General features: G+C 42.9%; 1 protein-coding gene across 1 annotated transcript in view; it reads right to left on the reverse strand.

Annotated features, from left to right (window-relative positions):
- CSMD3 (CUB and Sushi multiple domains 3) overlaps window positions 1-21,333 on the reverse strand; it is a 2,682,374-nt gene that overhangs the window by 993,652 nt on the left and 1,667,389 nt on the right. Inside the window, exon 22 of the mRNA XM_069220640.1 lies at window positions 19,924-20,093. Coding sequence (XP_069076741.1) covers window positions 19,924-20,093 — 170 coding nt within the window. The remainder of the gene's footprint in view (window positions 1-19,923; window positions 20,094-21,333) is intronic.

Genomic DNA, 21,333 nt, shown 5'->3' on the forward strand with positions numbered 1-21,333 from the left:
AGCCTGTGAATTTTGCAATTTCAAAATATTAAAACAGACTGAAAAATAAGTAGATATCAAGGGCTCTTGTGTGAAATTGCTCTCCACGGTAAAACAATACCACTATACCAAAATGACCGCTATATCACGATGCTAATGTTATAAGGGTTGATTTTACATATCAATTCACTGCAAACTGTTTAGTGCCAAAATTTGGCGTTTACATAAACAACATGGTTTTTACTGGGTATTTTATGGCTATTCTATGGTTTGCTTCCCCACAGTGAGGAGTGATGCAGAGCAGCCAATGAAAGAGTTATACCATTCCTGAAAATATTAAAACAAATCTCCATTTTGGTTCATAAATGAGGTGTAACCAAGGTCGTGTTTCAAACTGTCCAGAACCAGAGGATGCTTGAATGACCTATGCATCCTCATAAGGTTGTGCACTTCCCTCGCTGATCGGCGGCCCTATCCATGATCCAGCAGGTATCTTGCCACAGCAACCACCTATCTCCAATATTGATCAGTACTTATGTGGTGCTATTGTAGAAACTTAGCAACTATTTTGACATCCAATTATGGTATTATCAATAATCTCAACACCTTTACAAACTCAACAGTAGAGAAAGTGTGATGTTTACAGAATACTTATGCACAACTGGAATGACGAAAGGTCACCATTTACTTAAAATGAACCCAACAAAAACTGAAGTGGTGAATGCTGAAGGTCTTTTAGTTGTCTGGCCCAGACATGGGCATATTGTTGTTACGTGGGGTTTAGTTAAATATATTAGTATGCATCATGTTGCTATGGTTCCTCAAATGTCATAGGAACAGCATTTCCATCATTGCAGACTGGTAAAAAGATCCTACTACTGTTGACCAATGTTTATTTAAGCCTTCATAGTTGATTTACTAATGAGGCTCCAACACAATTGAAATGCTGCTACAAGCTGCTGTTCTACTTTCGACAATGGTCTCCTCCATCTTGAATCTGGCAGACCCACAATGTCTACCCATACAGGAAAGGATACAGTTAGTTTTCTTATAAACAGATCACCAAGACAGCCAGCAACACGTTGTAATATTTTGGCAGTAGAAGTTAATAAGCATTTGCAATGCAATGGGTCTTGCATTTACAAGAGCTAGAGCTATTGGGGTTGAAAATGACAAAGTCCCTCATTATGACCCTGGTGGTAAATGCCGCTTACCACCACGCTAACGGCTGCCAACCTACCCCAGCGGCGGAGGATATCCGTTCACCATATTATGACACACACACACTAATCTGACAGAATACAGCCACATACATAAATCCGCCTGACCAAAGGTCAGTGATAAAGTGGTGGTATCAAAACCCACACCGTTACGCCCACAGAACAACGCCCATCACATTATGACCCACGAATCACTACGGCGGACATTCAACGGTGGTAAACCAATGGACACCAACAAACAAAACAACACCACATTGGACAATTCAAACAACACACACCTGACACCAATACACACACCACACCCACACCACTAAAAAACACACACCCACATTACCCACAACCCTTTACGAATACAAACCATTGCCACCAAAGAGACACCAAGACCACTGACACAACTAGGGCCACACACTACTTACACCTATATACCACCCACGCACTCCACATCACACACATCACCACATTACCCAACACACCCTCACCAACACACCTCACAGGGCACCCAGGGCACCACAAAGACACCCCCGTTTCACATAGGAGGAGCTAAGGGTCATGGTGGAGGAAATCGTCAGGGTAGAGCCACAGCTATTTGGAGCACAGGTGAAGCAGATATCAATAGCCAGGAAGATGGACCTATGGCGGAGAATCGTGGGCAGGGTCTATGCCGAGGGACAGCACCCCCGAACTAGGGATGACATCAGGAAGAGGTGGAACGACCTACGGGGGAAGGTACGTTCCATGGCAGCAAGACACCAGCTTTCTATCCAGAGGACTGGCAGTGGACCCCTCCTCCTCTTGGCAATACTGCATCCTGGGGGCCTGGCCGGAGTCGGAGGAGGACTGCACTCTGGTAAGTCAACTCTCCACTATTATCACCCCCCAATCTGCATGCCATCACATACCCTCACTCCCATCACTCCACAACATCCCACACACCCCACCATTACAACTCACTCATCCCAATGCCAAGCCCCGCATGCTGTACCAATCCATGGACACCGCTTACAGCCATGCATGGACACTCATCACTAAAGTATGCACACCATAGAGAACTAACAATCTCACCATACACTAACATACACAAGTGAAAGCTGGCAGGGCAAATCCAACCATAGAGGGGAAGCCAGGGATGTACAATATGTCAGACAGAAACCATAACACATTATTTACATCCCCACAGGTACCCCAGCCAATGTCACCAGAGAGGAGGTGCCAGCACTATCTAGTCCCCCAACTGAAGAGGCCCACAGTGATGACAGCAATTCTGGTCTTCAGGATCAGGATGAACTACCTGGCCCATCAGGGACCACTGGACAGCCGGTTCCCGAGCCCCAGGCACACACCACCACAGAGCCTCTCTCATCAGGAAACACCACCACAGCACCCACCCAGTGTACCCGCACCTCTGTCCCCAGGACACATCAACCAGCCATGTGTCCACCTCTACAGGGACCCGAGGGCACACCTCGCCCCCAAGACAATCAGGGACCTGGGGTCAGTGGCAGTGGGCACACAGTTCAGGGGACAGAGGCACAGGCCACCAGAGACACTGAGGACTGCTGTGCACCAGGGGAGGACAGGCCCAGGGAACCAACCCTCCAGGAGGCACTCGCCAAGATCCTGGGAGTCTATCAACATTCCCAGGGCACGATGGGCCAGATCCTGAACAATGTGCAGGAGAACAGGCGGCTGCAGGAGGGACAGTACCAGGGGATCAGGGAGGACTTGCAGGCCATCAACAACACCCTGATCTCCACAGCAGGGGTGCTGGCAGAAATGGCCAACATTATGAGGGAGGCAGTCTCACACCATTGGGCCCCTGCCACTAGCCAGACATCTGAACAGCCTTCCACCTCTGCTGCCACTAGTGGCCAGGAGGCCCTGGCACAGGACTCACAAGCCACCAGCACCCCTCCCCCTGCAGAAGGTGAACCACCCTGCAAACGTTCCCTGTGATCCAGACAGAAGCTAGAGACACTTGCAAGACCCCCGCCAGGAAAGGAGACTGTCCTGATTGTCCCCTTGTGTCCTACTAAGTCAACCTGTCCACCTCGAACTGTCATTGCTCCCCTTCCTATGTCCCCTTGGACAATGCGCCTGTGCTATGAACAGACTGGAACAATACCCTGGACTTTCCTCCATCATCACCCTATCCCATTGCCCTTTCATCCTATAAGTTAGCACTTCAATAAACACCCTTTGAAAAAAATCCATTTGGAGTATGTCATGTATATCAAATATGTATTCATAAAAACAGGCACAAACATTGCAAATTAACTGTACAGAGAATGTGCATAGATTAATGACCTTTGCTGGCTGTAGTGATCACACCAGGAGTATATGTCAGGTCACCAACATCTGCAAAATGAATTGCCAGAGGGAACAGTAAGTGGGCATAGAAGTGGTAAATATCAGCATGCCATTGCCGGATCAGCTGTTCTGTTGTCCTCATCCTCTGCCTCCTCATCCCCACTGCCCTCAGGGTCCAACAACCACTCCCTCATCCTCCACTCCCATTCCTTCTCCCTCTTCCTGCCCAAATGTCCTTAAAAAACTGTTCCTATCCACGCTTGACCGCTTCCCTACCACTCCCCCCGTCCTGGACATATGGCCAGGGTATCACAAACCCAGCCAAGCACCTCAGCCACATAGACCACGGGCCTGGTTCCACTCGTGGTGGAAAGGTATCCAGGCTACATTTACTGAAGGTGAAGGAGCCTGCACCAGCCAACCTAAAGGGGAAGGAGCTGGCCCCAGCAGGCAAGAAGGGCAAGGAGCCTGCACCTGCCACTCGAAGGGCCAGGGAGCCTGCACCAGCAGGCAAGAAGGGCAAGGAGCATGCCCCAGCAGGCAAGAAGGGAAAGGAGCCTGCACCTGCCACCCAAAAGGCCAAGGAGCCTGCACCAGCAGGAAGGAAAGACCAAGGAGCCTGCACCAGCAGGCAGGAAGGACAAGGAGCCTGGACCAACTTCTGTGACGGAGACCCCACCACCAACCATGGCTGTGCATCCATCCGAGGGTGCAGGGCATGTGCAGGAGCCTCCCACCTTCAGCAGCCCCACCACAGTGCATCAGTCCGAGGATGCAGGGGATGTGTAGGAGCCTCCCACCACCAGCACCACCACCACAGTGCATCCGTCCTAGGGTGCAGGGGATGTGCAGGAGCCTCTCACCACCACCAGCACCACCACAGTGCATCCTTCCGAGGATGATGGGGATGTTCAGGAGCCTCCCACCACCAGCAGCACCACCATAGTGCAGCAGTCACTTCCAGCAGACGCAATGTAATCCTGCCTCCATGGGCTGCTCCAATCCAGAACCAGTGGTCAAGACACCCACTCGAGAGACTGTGGCCTTGCACTCCCCAGGACCAAGCACAAGGCATGTTGCCCCCTCCGGAACCAGTGGTCAAGATGCCCAATCGAGAGACTGTGGCCTTGCACTCCCCAGGACCAAGCACAGGGCATGTTGCCCCCTCCAGAACCAGTGGTCTTGTTTCAGCTCCCGGCTGAGCTGCTCTCCTCCCCGATCCCCCTGAGGTGCCTGCCTATTTACCAACTGATGCCCCTGCAGAGTTGTCTCTGTGTTAATGCAGGTGACAAGTGGGGCCTGGGGCTTTGGCCTTTGGCCATGTGGCCCATGCAAAATGAGGACCTGGCTGTGACCCTTGTTCTGTAAATGTGTATATATCTGTTATATTGCCTAAATTATTATTTCTACTGTGTTGATCTTATGACAAACACTTGGGCAAAATTGTTTTGTCTTTGTATTTTTCAGCTGATTTAGGGGGATTAACTTGTGTTCTTGGGCAGCTGGCTGCATGTATGAGGTGTGTGTGTGGAGTGTGTATTGTGCATGTGTGTGTCACTCTCGTTTCCTCCCCCCCCTCCCTTGTGTGCTAGGCGGCTGTACTCACCATTGTCATTTTTGCCAGCACTGGTGTACATGGTGGAGCAGAACGTAGAATATCATCGGGAAAACATGCAGTTCGGGTTCCATGGTGGCGTGGTTCTTCCCTGTGTCTCCAATGGTGAGTCCTTTCACTTCTCAGGTCAGTTTCCGCCAGGCTTTGATGTCGTTGGTACTGCCCTAGAAAAGGTGGCAGATTGTGTTGTTGTAATACGGTGGGCGGAACTTTCACTTCCGCGCCGTGGTTCCTGTTGTTTCCGCCCTGGCGGTCAGTGTGGTACATTGGCTGTATTTCGGAGATCTATCCGCCATGGTCATAATTTGGCAGTAGTTACCGCCAGCCTGTTGGCGGTATTACCGCCACTTTATTACCGACCACCAGGGTCGTAATAAGGGTCAATGTCTTTTATTTCTGTGTTTTGGTCTGGAGTGAGTGTATGTGGAGTGGAATAGAGTTATGTGGGTTGGATTGGAATTATTAGTTGTGCAAATACTCCCACTTGGGAGAGGCGACATGACATTTCACTTGGCAGATCAAAGGGGGTCACAGTCCCTTCACAGCCCTTAAGGCCATGGGAGGGAGCACTTTGGTAAACGGCATAACGAAAACAAGCCACTGGTTACCCCTTTCATAAAACAGCGGAATGGGCCAGCACAGTGCTATTCACACTGCAGCAGAGGGGCTGAAAGGATGGTCACCAAAGAGACAAGCAGCACATTATCCTGGGTGCTGCGTTGCGAGGGATGTAAGAGCTATACAATTACTATACACAGGGTTTGAAAGAAAGTGTGAATAGTTTTATGGCTAAATAGTGTCCCTATTGTTCTTTTAATTTTGAAAAATGGCATGACTACCTTATAATCTGTTCAATGTAGGTAATCCTTGAGGTATCCCTAATGCTAGAAAGGGTGAATTTTGTGTGGAAAGATCAGGCATCCACATTACACCTAGATAATTGCCATAACAAGGATTTCAGCATGCACAGGATCTTACTGGAAATAAGAAGAGGAGAAACAGAATGTCAATTGCACCACTAAATTATATACCATTAACAGCCTCAATTTGAAAGAGCAGTAGTATCAGGGAGTGGCATCCAGGGAAAAATAGAAAAAGCCTAATGCAGCCAAAATGATCGTGACCAAGAGGGCAGTATAGTTATGAAACTTGCATGAATACTAGATTTAAGTGTGGTCATAAAAAAGAAGATTGGGCAAGAGGAAGTGAAAGCACAATCTAGTGATATGTACTAAATTGTGATTGGCTTAACTATTCCTTCTGTTCTAATGGTGACACTGCACCTAAGTTACAAGATTTATGTGAACATTTGTCACCTGCTATCCCTTTTCCGGTACCCAGAAGGTACATAATACATGTAATGCAATCAGTTGAATGCAGGTTCTAGCGGCACAGTGTTCTTGATGTATGCATCTTATATGTACATTAAGATTACCAACACCACAATTAAGCGGTGGGCAATGAGGAGAAGTTTACCCGCCTTTACACTACTAGTCAGGAGGGTATAGGGTGATGAAATAGCAGGCAGGGACAGGGAGGGAGTAGTGAGACATTCAATGCTTGCAGGCGTGTTCTTGAATTGGACAATTAATCGCAGCACTGCACAGTCCATTTCTTTGGTAAGTCCTGAAAGAATGGAATAAGTTCAATAAAACATGGCACTAATTACTTTGTTTTGGTAGTGCGTTAATAAAGAACAAAGGCAGGGCCAATGTGTCCGCCTTCCAAATGAAGGTCAATCAATCAATCAATCAATAAAAAAGATTCATAGAGCGCGCTACTCACCCGTGAGGGTCTCAAGGAGCTAGTGCGGGGTGAAGGGGGGTTGATGTTCAAACAGCCATGTCTTGAGGTTTTTTCTGAAGAGTAGGAGGTCTTTGGTTTTGTGGAGGTTGGTGGGGAGGGAGTTCCAGGCTGTGGGGGTGAGGTAGGAGAAGGCCCTGCCTCCTGTGGTGGTTCGGTGGATGGGGGGACTGTAGCTAGTGCGAGGTCGGCTGATCGGAGGTTGCGGGTGGGAGTGTGGAAGTTCACTCATCGTTGAGGTAGGTCAGGCCGGTGTTGTGGAGGGATCTGTGTGCTTGGATGAGGATCTTGAAAGTGATTCTCTTGTCTATGGGGAGCCAGTGAAGAGATTTGAGGTGTGGTGAGATTCGTTCGTGGCAGGGGAGGCCAAGGACGAGGCGTGCGGCTGTGTTCTGGATTCTCTGGAGTTTGAGTTTGATTGTGGTGCCGGTGTAGAGGGCGTTACCGTAGTCAAGTCTGCTGCTGAGTGCATGGGTGACTAAAGAAGTGCTTTAATTCTACAGAGGCACCTGAGGTCAGTTATAAAGATGGCACAGGGGCAATAGGAGTCCTTTTGTTTTTCAGTCCTCCCCCTGACCACCCAGCAGGAAGGGAAGCCACGAAAAGTCACATTAGGAAACAATAGGTATTTGACCGTAAATAAGCTGGCCGGTAGGAGGCACCAGAGTGCAAAACATTTCCCACAAACTAGTCAATCAGGTACAGCAATGAGTAGAAAACAAACTGATACATATTAATAAAAGTGAATACATTTGTTAAGAAATAGTCCACGTTTAACCGGAAATACTATAGTAATGAGCAGACGGGGACAGTTTTAGTCCAGACCTTCTTCAAATAGTTTATATTCTGAGAACGAGTGTTACTTATGAAGCACAATTAAAATTGATGTTGTTTAAAAGAATCGTGGTTTTGTGGCACTCACTTTAAAGATGGAATAAAGTTAAGTATGCAGGACTGACTGTGTGGGTTCCTTCACCTCTTGACCACTGTCTGACTTGGGTCATCGGCTTGATCCTAACAATCTTACCAGTGCAAGCCTTCTTCTTGAATTAACGGGCCTGGCCCTAACAGGACCACTGCTCAGCGAGCCCCTCTGCCCATGCCTAGTACACAATACCAGTCTTCTTCAACACAATTAGACCAAAAGTTCAGTGTTCCTGTTCAATTGGTTCTAAATTCCTGCATGTTCAGTGTGCAGCGAAAGCGTCTGACCTTAATGTCAACACATGACAATAGAAAGCATAGTCTGTGTTCGATGAAAGAGATTCACGAGGTGAAGAAAGCATACATATAACTGCTGCCCAGTCATGTCAAGTCTCGGCTGTCTGGCTCCAGTTCAAGTATTCCCTCTCAGGTGTCCATCTCAGGAATTAAACAATGTTGTTAGGAGTACACTGCACAAACCTCTATAATTTTATCTTTAAGTGCTAGACATCCTAAAAATATTAGTCAGGTGTTGCATAAATGTGACGACTTCCAGTAATCGACACTATTAGGTTGTGTAAATACATCGTGTTTTTTGTGTTTAATTTCCTGAATATCTAAAGCAGATTTAATATGTGCAGTCTATTGTTTAAATATGCACCACTAACTAAATCAGCATCATACACACACAGATCTTCTGCCTTGAGAAGCACAGCCATACTTGGCCATGTCTGTCTCTCTATGGTAAACTGTGAAGTAAGGCGGCTGTAAGAGGCTCTCAAAACGAGGTGTTCCAGGCACACAGTACATACATTAGGGAGGTCTGCTAGCAATCTGAAAGCTGACAAATCCTTTTTATAAGGATGAGGCGCATGTGTAAACGAATGACCTGTGTAAATAATCTGGCAAGAGGGGAAACAAGCAAACGTGCAGATTAAAAGAAAGGGGCATGGCCTTCAGAAGTGGCCCCATGCTTAAAGGTCAAGCATGACAGCTGCGCTGATCATCAGCTAAATGTAACAAGTCTGCAACAAATAGAAAGGGGCAGGCCTACTAAAGCGGCCCCATGTTGAAACATGAAGCGCAGGGTCTGTGAAGCTGGCACCTCGCTGATCAAGAGAAACACATGAGCACTTGTGTAAACCGTTGTTTCTGATTTAAAAAGGGCAGTAACTAAAATCCTAAAAAGTGGAAGGATACAAGACCTGGGGCCGTGCTCCATGGGAGGGAACAAACAAGAAAAAGGAGGGACAAATGGGAACAAATACCCAATTTGAAGCAAGGATTTTGAAAAGGCACTGAAACAAACAAATGGAAAGCAGTGGGCTGGCTGTAAGCCTTCACAGTGAATACAGCAGATCTTGAAGAGACAGCGCATGCGCTGCCTAGGCTCAACCTAAAAAGTATTTGTCTGCAAAGAACCCAGCACCTTGCTGAAATCTGGCCTTTGTCAAACCTTTAGTCAGGAAGCCTCACAACAAAGGCACTTATATAGCAATGATTGCAGATCATGTATTCGCTAGAAAGCCTTTGAAACTTTCTAGCTCTCCCTTCTCCTCAGCTAGGATGATGCAGATTTCCCTTTCAGATTCTAAGGACCAAGAGGCTACTTTCATGGTATATGCTGGGATTAAAATAATTCAGATAACATACTGTTTGTGAAGTACAAAATATGTGAATAGGCTGGCCTCTTGCTACTAATGTCAATCGTATATGAGTTCACAGAAAGAAGTGCTCTAGTGTTCGTGTCCCTGTCACTTTATATTGGAATCTGTGTCTATTTGTTTTTTTCCTACTTTTTTTCTGCTCTGTCAGTATGTCTTATTGTTTGTGCCCATTGTCACCCTCTCCCGGTTTTCATGTCCGACTGTCCCAGTGTGTGTATACCTGTTTACATTCCATTTTGGTATTTGCATCACCTTGCCCTAGTCTCAACATCAAATTTCACTCTGTGCCACTGTCTTTTTCCCTAAATCGATTTCACAGTAGGCTTCATGAAATGGCAAGAGTAAGAGCCCGGCACAACATACAACCTGCCAAGCTAAAGTTTTGGACAGAAAAAAGGGATCCAAATCACATCATTATGTGCTGTCTTGTTTTAAAGCACAGGCATTCTCCTTTGTACAAACATTACAAAGAGAAATTATATGAGAAAACAGATTCACAGTAAGATGAGCCAGATCTTGATGGCTAACTTAATTTAAAAGAGTAATTTAAATGACACATTTGTTCTACCGAAATTTCTAAATGCCTGTTTCTGATGAGGAAGTGGGCATTGACAATCTTCCACACACTGAAGTAGCAAAGCATATAAGCTACACATATTTTACTTTTTAAAAGGTGTTGATAGCATATTGGTAAAATGAAGATACAGGGGCATATTTATACTCTGTTTGCACCAAATTAGTGTCATTTTTTTTAACTCTAATTCGGTGCAAAACTAACTCCATATTTATACTTTGGTGGTAGACCCCTCTAGCACCAGATTTATGGAGTTAAAGTCATTTTTTGAAAGTGGAGACCTACTTTGCCTTAATGAGATGCAAGGTAGGCGTTCCCGTGCAAAAAATGACTCTATGGCCTTAACGCCATATTTAGGGGCATATTTATACTCTGCGGCATATTTATACTCTGTTTGCACCGAATTAGTGTCATTTTTTTTTACTCTAATTCAGTGCAAAACTAACTCCATATTTATACTTTGGTGCTAGACCCATCTAGCACCAAGGCCCTGATTGAAACTTTTTTTGCACTGCATTAACGTCATTTTATGACACAAAAGTGGCGCAAACTTACAAAATATTGGCCCTTATTTATACTTTTTGCTGCAAAACTGCACTAACTCAGTTTTGCACCAAAAAGTTTAGCACCGGCTTGCACCATTTCTGTGCACCAGCCGGGCACCATATTTATGGAATGGTGCAAGCCGGTGCAAAGGGTAGGCTAGAGTTTAAAAAAATTACTTTAGTCGGGTGGGGCTGGCAGTACAGAAGAAGAGGGTTTAGCACCAAAAAATGGCTTTGGGCAGGTTAGAGTAAAACAAAATGACTCTAACCAGATTAGCGTCATTTTATGGTGCTAAACCTACCATGCCACATGACTCCTGCCTTAGAAAAGGCAGGAGTCATGCCCCCCACCCCAGTGGCCAGCACAGAGGACAGGGGTCCCCTGGGCATGGCCATTGCACCCGGTGCCATGTATGGGGGCCCATTTCAGGGCCCCCAATGGCACTTTCAAAAATAAAATGCACTTACCTGTACTTACCTGGGATGGGGTCCCCCATCCTCGCAGTCCCTCTAGTGTGGGTGGGGGCGCCCCTAGGGCCTAGGGAGGGCACCTCTGGGCTTATTCCATGGTGTTCCACCATGGAAATAGGGCCACAGGTCCCCTAACTCCTGCCCTGACCCAGGTCTTAAAAAATGGGGCAAAGCATGCTTTGCCCCATTTTTTGACCCCTCCTCCCTCCCTTGCACCATTTTTACATGGGAGTATAAATATGCTGTTAAGGCCATAGAGTCATTTTTTTGCACAGGAACGCCTACCTTGCATCTCATTAAGGCAAGGTAGGTTTCCACTTCCAAAAAATGACTTTAACTCCATAAATTTGGTGCTAGATGGGTCTAGCACCAAAGTATAAATATGGAGTTAGTTTTGCACTGAATTAGAGTAAAAAAAAAAGTACGCTAATTCAGTGCAAACAGAGTATAAATATGCCCCTTATCGTCAAAAAATGATGCTAATCTGGTCAGAATCATTTATTTTGACTCAAAACTGCCTAACGTCATTTTTTTTTAAGCTAGCCTACCCTTTGCACCAGCTTGCACCATTCCATAAATATGGTGCCCAGCTGGTGCTAATAAATGGTGCAAGCCGCTGCAAAACTTTTTGGCGCAAAACTGCCTTAGTGCAGTTTTGCACCAAAAAGTATAAATAAGGCCCACAGTACATTCCAGTATCGGACCCTAAGTAGCACAGAGGGGCACTAACAGAGTTATCTCCGTGCCAGAAAGGGGACACCAAGAAGACACACAAATGTAAATGGTGACAATAGAGGAGTCGCTGAAGCGGTACGCGGCATCTGAGCTAGTCGGGAGCCAGTTTTGATCCCTAAATGGCAAAGGTCAGGATATATCCTTTCATTGACTATCCTTCCTATACAAAGCTAGCATCTCTATTTTTGGGAGCTTAAATTTAAACTGTTCTTTCATATCTAAAAGTGAACAACTGTTAATCAGGTTTCAAATTTATCCATTGAAGAACACAGATTATGTCCGTCTCAAGTAGGATTCTGGTATTATCTCTACGGATCCTGAACTACAGGCAAAATCAGCAGCATGGCTCCACAGTGGTCATCAAAGGAAAGGATTCAATGGAAACTAGGGAATGGAAATGATTTGCAACTGGAATGGTACAAATGTATAGAAACGATTAACGGCCCTGGTTGTAGTGTGGTTTAAGTTCCTTTCCTTTCTTTACAGCTTAGATAAATCATACACGAAGAGGAAGTAACTTGCCAAGATGTCCCACAATCTTTGACTACGAAAGTATGTAACACTCTTTCACTGCAGTGGCGGATCTTTCTTTCTAAAATTATATGAGGAGTAACCACATTTACATGTGTTTCTTGTAGACATGTCTGGGAATATGGGAAGTAGGACGGTCATATTTGGATGGTTTCCTCCACCCAGGGTATGCCTCTTGTACCAAAGTGATCTGTGGTCAATTCAACTTTATTGTTCTATGAGTCAATCACATATAACTCGAGAGATTTTTATTTGCATGTTTATTGCAACTGGTGGCAAGTAAATAAAGGTACAGCAGTCCTCCAGATGCATACAGTTCATATGTGTGCCCTCTCTATGCAATCCTAATGAAGCTGTCCTAATGTGGCAGTGAAACACTTCTTTATAAGAAGCACAAAACATAGTTAAGCATTGATATTGTTCCCCATTTGTACTCTTGTCAGCTGTTGTCTCTATATATGATGGAAGTCTGCACTGACGGCAGCATTGCGGAACTGACAAGTACTAAATGGTGTGCATATTCACAGGAGAAGAACGCACAGCTGCCATAAGTACAGTTAAAAAACACAAACTACATGGTACTTTACTTCTCGCTGCAACTTAACAGCTGATTGCCCCGAAATACAACCAGTGCCCCTAATTGCCTTTATTCACCAGAAATATGTTGACTATAGTAAGTAACTTAACTATGATTTGTGCCACATATTTTCATTTGATAGCCACAGCAGATAGCTGACATTTTTCATTGAGAACAACGGGGGATCAACCCTGCCATTCACAGATCATCAAGTTCACTAATCAGTGAGATCATTACGGCAGAGACCAGGTAATAGGTCTCAGCAAAGAACCATAATTGTTCTGCAAATTTTTCATCTTTATTATAAAACTTCAGACAGGGATTCAAATAGTTCTTTCTGATTAAGCTTTGAAAGGATCGGTTTTCTCTGAGCCATAAGCTCTGCAACTTACGGGTAGAGGATAAAACTTGTGAAACTAATGGTTTATAGCACTGACTTGTTGAGTGATTCTAGGGACAAAGAAAAAGAGACTGCATGCATTTTGTATTCATAAAGAGCCCATTGAGTATTATCAATCTTATGTGAAAGAATATTAAAAACATTAAAAAAGCTGAACAGGAGTGTATGAAAATATTAGTCATTAAAATGGAAAGTTCTTGTGGGACATAAACAATTTATTAGCAGAGGTGTGAGAGGCAGCAGCCATATAAATCTGCTGATTGAAGTACATTACATTTTATTTTTTAATATAGTGTTTTGCAGCAAAATGTTGAAGGGAGTTTATATGATCGTACAGTAACTGAGGAATGTATTAGGACAGTGCAGAGGACACAATACAAACCCAGGGAATCATTAATGAGAAGTAAGCAGACCGTAGGCCTAGGCAGAGCTCCTGGAGTTTAACTTCACGGCATTCCACAGAGTTGCATAAAAACTTCACGAGATTCCATGGAGTTCTGATAGTGGCCAGAATTCGGGCACGTTGCCCTCCTCGCGCTGATTTTTAGCACTGAGAGCTTGCCCAGAGCTGTAAGTTCAGCCTGGACTGCACCATGTGGCATTTTACAGAGCGGTGCTTCATTCGGCTGCTTGAGTAGATTTTCTACTGAAGCTGAAGCCTTCTCAATGCAAATGGACGCTACCTGCGGCGACCGCTGTCTCGCTGGGAGGCATTCTAGTACCCTAAAAACACGCTCTGGGACGTAAATTATTGCATGTGCTTGCCAAATTAGGATTGGCTAGCTGCGTTCATGAACATTTCTCACTGCAACTTAACAGTTGATTACTCCGAAATACAACCAGGGCCCCTAATTGCTTTTATCCATCAGAAATATTATGACAATAGTAAGTAACTTAACTATGACTTGTGCCAAATATTTTCATTTGATAGCCACAGCAGATAGCTGACATTTCTCAATGAGAACAACGGGGGATCAACCCTGCCATTCACAGATCATTAAGTTCACTAATCAGCGTGATCATTACGGGCAGAAACAGGTAATAGGTCTGAGAAAAGAACTATAATTCTTCTGCATATTTTTCATCTATATTATAAAAATTAAGACAGGGCATCAAATAGTTCTGCTGATTAAGCTTTGAACAGAGTGGTTTTTTTTTAGCCATAAGATCTGAAACTTATGGGCACGGGATAAAACATGTGAAACTAGTGGTTTATAGCACTGACTTGTTGAGTAATTCTAAGGGCAAAGAAAAAAAGACTGCTTGCATTTTGTATTCATCAAGAGTCCATTCAGTATTTTCAATCTTATGTGAAAGAATAATAAAGTTTCAAAAAGCTGAACAGGAGTGTATGAAATATTAGTCACTAAAATGTAACGTACTTGTGGGACATAATCAATTGATTGGCAGAGGTGTGAGAGGCAGCAGCCATATCAATCTGCTGATTGAAGTACATTACATTTTATGTTTTAATATAGTGTTTTAAAGCAAAATGTTGAAAGGAGATTATATGATCGTACAGTAATTGAGAAATGTATGAGGACAGTGCAGAGGACACAATACAAACCAAGGGAATCATTACTGAGAAGTAAGCAGATAGTAGGCCTGAACAGAACTCGTAGAGTTTCACTTCACTGCATTCCACAGAGTTACTTCAAAACTTCACGAAATTCCATGGAGTTCTGATAGTGGCCAGAATTCGGGCACTTTGCCCTACTCGTGCTGATTTTTAGTACTGAGAGCTTGTCCCGAACCGTAAATTCAGCCCAAATCGCACCATGTGGCATGCCAGAGAGCAGTGCTTCTTTCGGCTGCTTGAGTAGATTTTCTACTCAAGCTGAAGCCTTCCCAATGTAACTGGACGCTACCTGCTGCGACCGCTTGCATTGACAAATCTCGCCAGGAGGCATTCTAGCACCCAAAAATCACACTAAGGGACGCAAATTATTGCATGTGCTTGCCAACTTAACGTTGGCAAGCTGCGTGCAAGAAAAAATCCTCCATGTGGCAGTTAGCAAAGTTTTTCCGGAACTCCGTGCTCCTCGGAAAAACTCCATAAACTTGGATACTTTATTTCTCGCTGCAACTTGACAGTTGATTATTCCGAAATACAACCAGGACCTCTCATTGCTTTTATTCACCGGAAATATTATGACAATAGTAAGTACCTTAACTATGACTTGTGCCACATATTGTCATTTGATAGCCAAAGCGGATAGCTGACATTTCTCAATGAGAACAACGGGGGACCAACCCTGCCATTCACAGATCATCAAGTTCACTAATCAGTGAGATCATTACGGCAGAGACCAGGTAATAGGTCTGAGCAAAGAACCATAATTGTTCTGCACATTTTTCATCTTTATTATAAAAATTTAGACAGGGCTTCAAATAGTTCTGCTGAGCAAGCTTTGAAAGCAGTAGTATTCTCTTAGCCATAAGGTCTGCAACTTACTACATGGATAGAGGATAAAACACTAAGGAAACTAATGGTTTAGAACACTGAATTGTTTAGTGATTCTAGGGGAAAAGGAAAAGAGACTGCTTGCATTTTGTATTCAGCAAGAGTCCATTGAGTATTATCAATCTTATGTGAAAGAATAATAAAGTTTAAAAAAGCTGAACAGGAGTGTATGAAAATATTCGTCATTAAAATGGAAAGTTCTTGTGGGACATAAACAATTTATTAGCAGAGGTGTGAGAGGCAGCAGCCATATAAATCTGCTGATTGAAGTACATTACATTTTATTTTTTAATATAGTGTTTTACAGCAAAATGTTGAAAGGAGCTTATATGATCGTACAGTAACTGAGGAATGTATTAGGACAGTGCAGAGGACACAATACAAACCAAGGGAATCATTAATGAGAAGTAAGCAGACAGTAGGCCTAGGCAAAGCTCCTGGAGTTTAACTTCACAGCATTCCACAGAGTTGCATAAAAACTCCACGAGATTCCATGGAGTTCTGATAGTGGCCAGAATTTGGGCACGTTGCCCTGCTCGCGCTGATTTTTAGTACTGAGAGCTTGCCCAGAGCTGTAAATTTAGCCTGAATGGCACATTGTGGCACACCAGAGAGTGGTGCTTCTTTCAGCTGCTCAAGTAGATTTTTCTACTCAAGCAGAAGCTTTCTCGATGTGAAGGGAAGCTACCTGCGGCGACAACTTGCATTGTGAAATCTCTCTGGCAGGTGTTCTAGCACCGAAAAATAACACTAGGGGACACAAATTATTGCATGTGCTTAACAACTTAATGTTGGCAAGCTGCACGCAAGAAAAAACTCTGCCATGCAGCAGTTGCAGAGTTTTTCTGGAACTCTGTGCTCCAAGCGGAGTACGTGGTAGGAAAAACTACGCAAACTCGGCTGGTGGAGCAGAATTTTTGGCTCACCCTAGCAAATAGTACTTAAGAGCCAAAGTTAAAACAAAGGGATAGAAGAGGCATACCAAAGCTGTGCAGTTGAGGGAAAAGAGAAAAAGCAGTGTCAGGGATTGGGAGGCATACTTATCATTACTAGATTGATGAGTAGGAACAGGCAATTTAGAGATAACAAACATCATGGAAATAGAGACAACAATTATTGTCCCTCAATGAAGATACTCTTGCTCAAACCGCAGTGCTCATTGAATGTCGTATCTCTCTGTTGAATTACCTCCATAAATTCTTGAGTGTGCCATAATTAGACATTTGCTTATTTATGTGGAAGAAAATGTGTTTCTTGACCTCTTTGAAGTGAAATTCTAGTTACACAATTGATGTTACATTTATAGGGAGGGAAGGACGTGGGACACATCCACTTTCCTCATCACTGGACACAATGCACTGTTGGATGAGTACAAATTTCTCAAAAGCTCAATCTTTCAAAAAAAGATAGATTCTATTCAGGTGGAGCTCTCCTAACAGGGGAGCCAAATCCTGACCTGAGATGAATGGATCCTGCCTACTCTAGCTCTTATTGAATGTTCACCAAGGAGCAATGATTCTGAATGACTTCTTGCAATCACAACTGGATTTCAGTAATGCAATTTATTTGTGCCTGGCTACTAAATCAAAAGCTAGATCACAAGATACCCAAAATGAAGCAGCTTTGTCCCTACATGGCCTCAAGATATTTTACCACATTTTGAGAGCTACATAGACTTCTGAAGGAGATCCTGTCCTTGATAGTTTGATCACACCCTGCATAGATAACAAAGAGCTTCGGTTCCAACAATTTTTAGTGCTTCGTAGAGAAAAAAACGTTTTTACAGAATGTGTGTGCATACAATGTGGAGGCTTGTATGGCATAATAATCAAAAATTACTTCACACATTATTGGTTTAAGGTGGATGTCGTAGTACTTTTGAAATAGATTTACAAATTGATTACAATAATCTACTGTATCTAAATGAAGGAGATTATTAGTCAATTAACATAGCAAATTTGTTACATTTTAAAACAGTCATGGCATTTCATTAATGTACTAGTAGCTTTTGAGGTTTATGCTAAAGCTATGTTGAGAGACACTTGGATACTTTCAAAGAATTCTATCTAGATAACATCCTCTAACTTGCAAAAGATCTAGAAAAGAATAAACTGTGTGCAAAGATGGCATTGCTGTTACAAATAGAGAATATAATATAAAAAATAAAAAATGCGTACGTTAAAGCCAAAAAGTGTGTATTCCACGTGTGGAATTGCTGGATTATGTGACCTTCTCAGGCGTGATTAACATTGGATACATTTAAGGTGCAAACCAAAGAATGGTGAGGCCATTCAAGGTCTTTATGATTTACCTATTTTTATCAGCTAATTCTCTATTGCTAATCAATTTTAGCAGGCCTTACATTTTATAACCACCTTAGATTAAAATGTTTAGCTAGATGTGGTAGTGCATGTCCACGACCTCACAAACTAGCACCAGTTAAGGGCATCCTACATACAGTAGCACATCTCACTCAGTCCCTGAGTAAATATGATCACATCATCTCCATTCCAATGGAATTCTATTGACTCCCTTTGCTTTCCGCACCGTCTACAAATTCAGCTGCATCACTTACAAAGACATCACTTTTGTAACTAACATCCCTGCTTATCTTGCATACAAGCTCACCATATCTGCTGGTTCTCAGCACTCACAAAGATAGGACATCTCCAGACTGCAGAAGTTAAAAAAAGGAAAAAACAAGGCCAAAGGTATTTCTATCTATGCATCCAGGAACAGTGACAGTATTCTTGTATTCATCAAGGCTACCCCAAAGCTGCCCCAATTTAAGAAAATGTTGCAGACACACCTCTTTAAAGAACACTTTGTAGCAATGCATTAACAGTCCACAAACCAGCTACCTCTGCTATCACTCACTGACTTTATGGTGGACTTTGACTATGTACAGCATTCTGCTGCCTTTTGGCCATGTCAGGTCTGGATTATAGAAATACCACAAACATAAATGCATTTTAAACCTAGAACAAGTAACAACTATATACTGGTATTATTCAATCAGATTGGGTTTTTGAGTGTGCTGGAACTGAAGACTGACATGAAAAGTGAAAGAAACATTTGTTCCCAAAGCCTTTTTTAATTAAAATGAAAGGGAATGTGATCAGTAACAAATGGTAGTAAATATGGTATGGCAAAATAAGTAACGTCTTTCACGGTCGATAGTTGTACAACGCAACACAATGTGTGAAAACCATTTATAACACACCAACATTCCTTTAATCATGTGCAAAAAGACACACAATATCCAGGGCAAATGTTATATGCACTGTCATATTGTGTTGCCTCTTACCTATTACCTCAGGGGTCTAAATTAAGGCCCAGGCAAACTTTGAGTTACCCAGTTTCATTTGTGTTATCTCAGTAATTTTACATTACGTTTGTTAATCAAACGTCCTGAAAATATGGTATTATGTGACATAATAACTGTAAAATTACAGTTTGCAGTATAAAATTACCGAAAGCACACAGTAACAATGCCAGTGACAGACTACCAGCAGCTCTTGTTCGGGGTGCTTCTATGCAGTTTCTAATCCAAACTAAACATGAGGATACATTTCATGCTCAAATAGAAAGGCAAATGACAATTTTACATTTCATTGAAATTACACGTAAATTCATTGACATTTGTGTATTTATGCAAGGCAAATGGTGCAAATTTCTTACGCTTCTAATCAAAATGACTCCATGAATCATAGGCAAATACATTTCAATGTGATGGGTTATTCAAGACACAATCACAGCGTATTTCAGTATAGGTCACATCTGAATCTCTGTCCGATGACATTCCTGATAGAAGGCCATACACCACACTAAACCACATTAATTAGCCTTGGTTATTATGAAGAAATTCCTAGTACATCGTCCAGTCATTACATAAAGCCAATTCTGAGTAATTTACTTTAAAATCCTTTGGCAAGTATTCCATTGCTTCCATTTAAATTCCAAGCTAATAGGCTTACAACGCAAGAGTATTATGTACCACAACTTACCCAGATTTCCTGCTCCCCATCCTTATGTAACATGCTTCAAACCACACACCAAACGACATTTGTTTTCCACACAGAATGTGCGTAGAGCAACGTAGAGAACTCACCTTTAGAACATCCCCTTGTGCTAAGTGAAATGTTCTGGCTGAGATGTTGATTCCTTTTCCTGCTTGCACCTGGATGCTGTAAATGCATTCATGATTGTTTTCATAGTTCAATGGATAATTTGGGGACAGCAATATCCCTTCATTGTTTGTTGTAGATGCTCCACATTCAGCTGGAAAGAAGACAAGATATTGCAGTGTACATTACTGCACCAGCCTTAACTGCCACTCTATTATATAACGAAATACAGAAGGTCAATAATTCAGTGATATAATTGAAAATTGTTCTCAACCGTAGCCTCCTTATCCTTTCATATTTTATTCCCTCACCCATAATTATCATAGTCATTCAAATTTGGAGCAAGAGGTAGTGAGCACCTGGTTTGGTATTCATGCTTAACCTGCAGAAACAGTTTCGATGGCCTCTTACTAGCAACATAGAAACCTCAGCCATGCACAACAGTACCTACAACCAAGTTAAACATTGATAGGAGACTCTCAAACGAGTTTAAACCAATTACTGTTTCCAGAATTCTCCTCCAATTCTCAAAGTTATAAATGTTCCGAGGACACAGTTCTAATCCTGATTCATTGGCAGAGTTTTCTTCTTGCAAATGAGATCTCTCAATGCTAAATTCCACAATTTTATATTTAGTCATTGGTTTGGGAAAGCAATTGATGCTAAGTGGTCCCACTTGCAAAATTAAATGAATTAGCTGTAAGCTTGCAGATATTTACATACCCTTTGCAGTTTTTTCTTACTCTAGAAATACTTGCAAATGCACTATTGCAAAGTCACTACTAACGTTTTCCAATGTGAGAGTGTGGGCACAAAGGGGTAAATTACTCTATACTTTATGGGGCATAGAGGATGGGGCTTATCCACATGGAAAATATTTTCCACATAGAGATAGAAAATAATGTTTGAATGTGTGAATGAGTGCAAATTTCTGCATGTGATAATTTAAACCTGATGACAATCCTCATAAAAATTTTGTATGTGTGGCTGATCTTGAGAATATGGAGTCGCAATGCATTTTTTTGAGAATTTTAAGGAGTATTTGGGAACCCCAAATTTCTGAATTTTCTCCAAAGGGGAGAGTAGTATTGGGGAGGAAACTTCCCATCCAAATACTTTTTTTCTCCGATTATGAATAAAGCTGTTAGTGACGCCAGTACTCTTAAAGAACAGCAGACAATTCAAACCTCCTTTACATTGGAACTATGAAAAGACTTCACAGTGGAGTCTAGACAACATAAATACTTCGTATTTGATGCTGATATGTTCTAAATATCATGCTGCAATATAGTCGTCGTTGCTTAAATTCTTCATGGAAATAATCCTATACACCTGCCTGAACGGATTACCCAATACCATCCTTCATAGAAACTGTGATCAGAATTACAAAAATA

Source organism: Pleurodeles waltl, chromosome 2_2 (assembly GCF_031143425.1).
Source record: "Pleurodeles waltl isolate 20211129_DDA chromosome 2_2, aPleWal1.hap1.20221129, whole genome shotgun sequence".
Classification (NCBI taxonomy): domain Eukaryota; kingdom Metazoa; phylum Chordata; class Amphibia; order Caudata; family Salamandridae; genus Pleurodeles; species Pleurodeles waltl.